This window comes from Engraulis encrasicolus, chromosome 16 (genome assembly GCF_034702125.1).
Source record: "Engraulis encrasicolus isolate BLACKSEA-1 chromosome 16, IST_EnEncr_1.0, whole genome shotgun sequence".
Classification (NCBI taxonomy): domain Eukaryota; kingdom Metazoa; phylum Chordata; class Actinopteri; order Clupeiformes; family Engraulidae; genus Engraulis; species Engraulis encrasicolus.
In genome coordinates, this window is record NC_085872.1 from 39,465,386 (window position 1) to 39,472,923 (window position 7,538).

A 7,538-nucleotide genomic window follows, 5' to 3' on the forward strand; every position below is an offset into this window, starting at 1 on the left:
GACACAATTTTTTTGGGGTTAGGTCTTTTTTTTGCATAGATGTACTCGCCTATAAGTTAAAAGTACAGTACAGTACAGTACAGTACAGTACAGTATATGCAGTATTCACTAGAAAGTTCACAGGGCGAGTGAGAGTTGTGCTAGCTTGTGTTATTTCAGGTGATCTGACTATGCAGCCCCGACATCTCTGCTGATGAGTATGAGAACCAGGGCAATTCCCAGTTTGACGTCCAAACGCGGGAATAAGCGCGCTCTAACTTATTCTCATCCCCTCCCCTGCCTGTCAGGTTGCAATCCCACACTGTTCTCAGTCTCCCTGAGCCTCCTGCCTACTCGGTGCTCAGGCTGTCTAAAGCCATTAAGCAATTCCGCTGTGAGTGTGTGCATCCAAGTGTACAGTTGTAATACAATAATACCCGCATTAATCTCCTCCTCCATTTCCGGCTCACCGTCCTCCCCCTCTCCCTCATCGGCTCTCTCCCGGGACTAATCACAGTCTCACACTCTCATTCCCTCTATCTTTATCTCTCTCTCTCTCTCTCTCTCTCTCTCTCTCTCTCTCTCTCTCTCTCTCTCTCTCACTCTCACAGTCTCTCCCTCTCTGGCAGCAGTAACGGGATGGATGGAGTGCCACCCCTACGCTAATGTGCTGTGGTTGCACACCCTGACTTTCGATCTGCTGGTGAGGAAGTATACAAAAGCTTTGCTGAATAAATCCAGGAGGGGGCGCCTCAAGGAGACTAAAGGCATGACTACAGCCAAAAGATGCTGCTGGCCTAAAGGCATTTGAAGGATACTGGCCTTATACATTTATGTATTTTCCTAATACATTGTTATCGGTCATTTGTATAATAAAGTGGTGAAAGTAGAATAAATCGTCACGAAGATGAATGATATTAAAAATAAAGTATTTTTATTATTAGTCACATGATATTGGCATGTTTGGCTTCTTTCAGACACTAACACTTGCACTCACACTTAAGAGCGTGCACGCGCGCGCGCACACACCCACCCACACACACACACACACACACACACACGCACACACATACATACACACACACACACAATCCCATAAATAAATTGTGTGTGTGTTGGTACATAACCTTGAACTGCTGTTGAGGTAACTCTAGGGTGTTTTGAGCTTATTCATAACACGCCGAGCGTTGTATATAGTTATAATCAGGCATAAATAAGGGCAGCTTTTTTGGGCAGATGTCTTCAAAAAGAGAAGTATTTAGTAAACCATTCTTGTCTCTGCGGGTCTTGTCCATCCGGGGGTGCCGTCTCAATCACTCTCTGCTCTGTCGGGGTCCTGAGATTGAAACACAAAGAATAACAGTTGTGGTACTCATCAACTGCTTTTCTACAAAGCGACATACATCAATAAAAACATGAAACAGACACAGACAATTGTATTTCCAGTTTACCAACACTCTGTAGTTAAAACTCACTAGCCATACTTTAAGTACAAGTTCCAAAAATGTTCCAAAACAGCAAACCAGGTGGTCAATATGGCTGATTGGCCTGTAAATGAGCAGTGGAAGCCCACCTCATATGTGTGTAGTTCAGGTGCTCCTGCGGGGGCGATCGGCCATGCCGCTGGCCAGGGGACGGGTTGGGTGTCAGAGTCGAGCCCGAGTTCGGGGTACTGGTGCGGGACAAGGGTAGACCCCGAGAGGCATGCTCAAAGCTAGGCGAACGTGCTGTCTGCGAAGGCAAGGATGCGCCGGCATCTGTGCTTAGGTACCCCCTCTCACAGGCACTCAGATTTGGGACGCTGGTGACGCGGGGAGGGGTCTCCTCCGCAGCTTTCTTCTGAGGGAAGCAGAGAGCAGGAAACACTATAAACGTATACTGATATACACTCTGATTTATTAAATAAGCAATACTCTTCAAGCTGATGTTGTCTTTAATCATTTTCTGCAAGGCATACAAATCATTTTCATACCTTAGTAATAAGTATGAAAAGCCTGCAGGCTTTTATGAATTGGTATGGTAATCAGTTTGCAAATATAGTCACCCCACAGAGCATTCTGCATTGCTTTCGGGTATTGAACTTGATTAATGTTGAAGGTTACGTATAGCTTGTGCTTCCCCTCTTTTGTGATAATGTTAAGGTTCACTCTGGTTCTCTCAACGGCTGGCTTTCAGTGTGATTTTAAAGGGAGACTTGCCGGTTAAACACCACTAAATGGTATGTGCACTTAGTTACTCTCTGTGGAGTCACTGCTACTATGATACAATATCTGAAACTGAAATCTTGATGAATATGATATGAAAAAGTATCCAATACCAGTGGAATATCCTATACTAAGGATGAAGGCACAGAAAGGTGTTTTCTGTAAGAGCAATACCAATTTTGATGATTCACCTTTGCCGTGGGTGTCACGTTCCCAATGTGTGTCTTGCTGTCATAGTGCTTCAGACTTCCATTACCAGAGGAGGGGTGCTGGGATTGATGATGACGTTCATCCTGCAAACAGACACACAGACACACAGACACAGACACAGATACAGACACACACACACACACACACACACACACACACACACACACACACACACACGTATGTTTCCGGTATTGTTAGTGTTTTTATTACATTCCAATGTATTTTGTTTTTATGACAACATTTTATTTTTTTACTGAGCAGTCATCATCATGTAATTTGAATGGACACTTTGCTTATTGTTATTGCTATTATCAGGGCTCTACATTTACACCATCCAACTGGTCAAATGCTGGTGAAATTCCAATTTGGCCAGTAGAAAATTATAACGTTCCAGCCACTTTGACCCATTAGTGATTGTGTGTTTGCAGTAAGATTAACATCTACTAGCAATTTGGTTGGTGATGAAAAAAGTTAATTTAGAGCCCTGATTATTATTATTATATATTTACTGACATTCATTAAAGGTGCACTGTGTAATATTTTTAGTAGTTCATTTCCAGAATTCACACTGTCCATTCACAAAGGTTACCTTTTTAATAAATACTTACCACGAACATTAAATTCTAACTATTCATTATGACTGGGAAAATTGCATTTTACATACATGAAAAGGGGGATCTTTTTGAATTTGCTTTTTTTCCCCAATTGGAATTGAATTTTTAGATGCAAACCTTACCGTCCTTTGGTTATACTAAATATTGGTTTACTATTTATTGATATTCATGAAAATATCAAATTTGGCAATAGGCAGCACAGTTTCAATGAGCAGCATAGTTGCAATACCTACTCTGGCCACAATCTTACACGGTGCACCTTTCAAGCTACAGCTTACAGTTTTTCTCGATTGCCTCCACACAAGTTCTGGTATTTCACACACAATTCTCGGAACATCTCACCCATTTCCCAACTCCCCTAACCAATGTCACTGAACACTAAACACAATTCCTACTTAACACTCAAATTCCAGTTTTAAAACACACTCTTTTCACACCATTACACACAATTCTCTGGATTACACTCAATTTTCATAAAGAAAAACACTGGGTTTCTCATGGAACACACTGTCATTCACAACACTACAATCAACTGCCATACTATGTTCACTTCCTCATCACATGGGCAAACTCTCTTCATACCGGTTTACAATCTGAAATCATCACCCCATAAGGACACACAATGCATGTGATATTGATGAAAACATGAGTGGATGCAGTGTGAAAACACATTTTTTCTGTTTTTGAACTCCAAAATCTGTTATACAAGAGATCACTTTCATGTGGTTACCCAATATTTTACAATATATTTTTTTTTTACGTAAATGTCAGAAAAATATGTAAAATATATTTTTTGCCACACATCTGTGTACTCAATGGAGGAGGTATGTGGCGATATTGCTGTCGATGCCTTCTCTGGGTGGATGCGCCATGCAAGACGGTATTTCCCTCGTTGCCTGGCCAGGGAAACTATTGCATGTGATGTGGATGAGGTCCTGTGGCCAGACCACAATAGATGAAGCAGAGTAGATGTGAGTGTGTGGTTTTTTTTAGTCTATACAGTAATGTAATAGGTTTTTTGGTAACACTTCCAAATAAGGGTCCATAATTAACAGTAAAGTAGCTACAACCTAATACTTAAGTAAGGGTTAATAATCATTATTTAATGCCACATTAGACACATATTAATTGTTATTAATGCATATGTTGAACATTAGTAAGCAGTTACTTAACTATTAGATAACTATTACCTTGTGTTACAAGTTAATAGCATATTATTATTTAACTAATAGATAAGTAAGGTCACAGTTAATAGTTAAGTAGCTATCAGGTCATACTTAACTAAGGACCAAAATTAACACTTACTTAATACAAAAGCAAGGCATAACTAATGGTTAATTAATACATAAATATTGGGTTTTGGGACCCTTATATTAGAGTTGGTTGAGGATAACTAATGGTTAATTAATAGATAGATATTGATATTTGGGACCCTTATATTAGAGTTGGCTGCGGATAACTAATGGTTAATTAATCGATAGATATTGGTGTTTGGGACCCTTATAATAGAGTTGGCTGAGCATACCTAATAGTCAAGTATTTAATCTACTGTGACATCAAGTTTTCACTCGTTCAAATCACTGTAATAGTGGCAACAGGAGCCATTATATAGCAAGGATTGGACGTACACTTCTCAATGATGGTGGGGTGATGTGATGTAATTTTTTCATGTACCACTTATTCGTTTTAACGGTAAAAACCCTACAATAAATGCAGAACATTATGAAGAGTAATAGTTTTGAAGCGAAACTTAACCATTCCTTTGTGATAATTAGGTGAGAATATTAGCTCCAAGAAGAGCAGTGCATGATGGCTACGCAATCTATAGACAACAATAATTTGGTATTATTTAATCATTAGATATGCCTTACTTTTGTATTAAGTAAGTGTTAATTAAGGTCCTTAGTTAAGTATGACCTAATAGCTACTTAACTATTAACTGTACCCTTACGTATCTATTAGTTAAATAATTATATGCTATTAACTTGAGACACATGGTAAGGGGCCATATATATAATTATAATTAACATAATTAACAGCAAATTAGCTATAACCTAATACTTTAGTAACAGTTAATAATCACTACTTAATGCCACATTAGACACATATAAATTGTTATTAATTCACATGTTAAACATTAGTAAGCAGTTACTTAACTATTAGATAACTATTACCATGTGTCTCAAGTTCATAGCATATCATTATTTAACTAATAGATAAGTAAGGGTACAGTTAATAGTTAAGTAGCTATTAGGTCATACTTAACTAAGGACCTTAATTAACACTTACTTAATACAAAAGTAAGGCATATCTAATGATTAAATAATACCGAATTATTGTTGTCTATAGATTGCGTACCCATCATGCACTGCTCTTCTTGGAGCTAATATTCTCAAACATTAACCTAATTATCACAAAGGAATGGTTTAGTTTTGCTTCAAAACTATTACTCTTCATAATGTTCTGCATTTATTGTAGGGTTTTTACCATTAAATTTAATAAGTGGTACATGAAAATTTTTTATCTCACCACCCCACCATCGTTGAGAAGTGTACGCCCAATCCTTTCTATATCATGGCCCCTGTTGCCACTATTAAAGTGATTTGAACGAGTGAAAACTAGATTTCACAGTAGATTAATTACTTAACTATTAGGTATGCTCAGCCAACTCTATTATAAGGGTCCCAAACACCAATATCTATCGATTAATTAACCATTAGTTATCCGCAGCCAACTCTAATATAAGGGTCCCAAACACCAAGATCTATCCATTAGTTAACCATTAGTTATCCTCAGCCAACTCTAATATAAGGGTCCCAAACCCCAATATTTATGTATTAACTAACCATTAGTTATGCCTTGCTTTTGTATTAAGTAAGTGTTCATTTTGATCCTTAGTTAAGTATGACCTGATAGCTACTTAACTATTAACTGTGCCCTTACTTATCTATTAGTTAAATAATAATATGCTATTAACTTGTAACACAAGGTAATAGTTATCTAATAGTTAAGTAACTGCTTACTAATGCATTAATAACAATTAATATGTGTCTAATGTGGCATTAAGTAATGATTATTAACCCTTACTTAAGTATTAGGTTGTAGCTACTTTACTGTTAATTATGGCCCCTTATTTGGAAGTGTTACCGGTTTTTTGTACTGCCAAATAGGCAGTGGGGTTTATCTTTGTGTTTTTTTTTGTGAAAAAGAAATAAAAATCTTTTTGTTTCTGTTTGTGTGTTGTGGGAATTAAGTTTTTCCAACTTATGTCACAGTATCCATGCAATCCAGAAAAAAAAGCCCAAGTTACTGGGAGAAATTAGTTTTACCCTGTGCCCAACAGTGTTTTAATGGGTCTGCAAATGTGTATTGTAGTGACTGTCTGTGTGTGTCATTTGACAACAAAATGAGGTTTTTAGAAGAGAGTACATTGTTTTGAGACAAGACGTGCATTTTTCAGAGGTAGTGAAGAGTTTGGCCCGTTGTGTGTGAGGTTTGGAGATTTGTGTGTAGAGTTTTGAGAATTCGAGGACCGATTCCGACCGATGTGTAGGCAATCGAGAAAAACTGTAATAGACCCCTTTACTGTTTTTAAACAGATATGACGTAATTTGGCTGCGTGCGCATCGTTGGAGCAGAATCGACCATGCACAGTTAATTTGTGCAGAAACTAGCCAGGTGTTTTTTTCCAAAATAAGAAAACAGATGGTCACGACAACTTCAGATATGCAGTGGGCACCACAGACACGGCATTCCTAATGATGTCCTCAGTCCAATCAGTAGTTTCATGTCTTGTAACAACAAACATCTCCTATGCTTCTGGAACAGCCTCTTCCTTCTCCAAATAGCGTAACAAGTGTACTTTTAGAATCTCTATTTTTTATCAACGTACACGCTTCAGGACGGCAGGTCTTCTCTCTTTGGGGTCTGCACTATCTGTTTGTGTGTGTGTGTGAGTTCACAGCTAGTTTTACATACAGCCTCCCCACTCCCTATTTTACCCATGCCTGCAGTTCACCTAGAGGGCGCTGTCGAGAGAGTGCAGCCCATTCATTCTGAATGGAGTCTGCACTCCTCCAGTGGCGCCCCTAGAGTGCAGTACCAATCGGAAGAATGGAGTGTCTCGTAATACTTTTAATATCTCTCTGATGTGTTTGAATCATCAATGCGCACGCATTCAGTGATGACGCCACTTGTAAACGGGTCAATGGCATGCATGATGCAGTGAGTTCACACCACCAGTCTCTTGATGAGTTGGTCTCTCTCGCTGAGCTTGTCCTGGAGCTTGGAGATGGTGTGCAGGTCCTCCAGCCGTGGCTCTCTCCTCCTGCTCCTTTCCTCGCGTTCTCTCAACCTTAACAGTCACACACACACACACACACACACACACACACACACACACACACACACACACACACACACACACACACACACACACACACACACACACACACACACACACACACACACACAGACAGAGTTACATCATTCTCAATTGTTTCCAGACACTAGACATGAACAAAAAAAATGA

The 7,538-nt window shown here is 39.0% G+C and overlaps 1 protein-coding gene across 2 annotated transcripts in view; it reads right to left on the reverse strand.

The window, feature by feature from the left end:
- Positions 1 to 896: 896 nt before the first annotated feature.
- fam184b (family with sequence similarity 184 member B) overlaps positions 897 to 7,538 on the reverse strand; it is a 41,977-nt gene continuing 35,335 nt past the window's right edge. Inside the window, exons 16-19 of one of the 2 annotated variants that reach the window (XM_063219579.1) lie at positions 7,247 to 7,361; positions 2,375 to 2,476; positions 1,553 to 1,818; positions 897 to 1,315 (exon numbers count right to left, since the gene is read on the reverse strand). In XM_063219579.1, the coding sequence (XP_063075649.1) occupies positions 1,222 to 1,315; positions 1,553 to 1,818; positions 2,375 to 2,476; positions 7,247 to 7,361 (577 nt within the window). In that variant the 3' untranslated portion in view covers positions 897 to 1,221. Of the gene's footprint in view, positions 1,316 to 1,552; positions 1,819 to 2,374; positions 2,477 to 7,243; positions 7,362 to 7,538 lie in introns of both variants that reach the window. The other variant, XM_063219578.1, reaches the window with a different exon arrangement.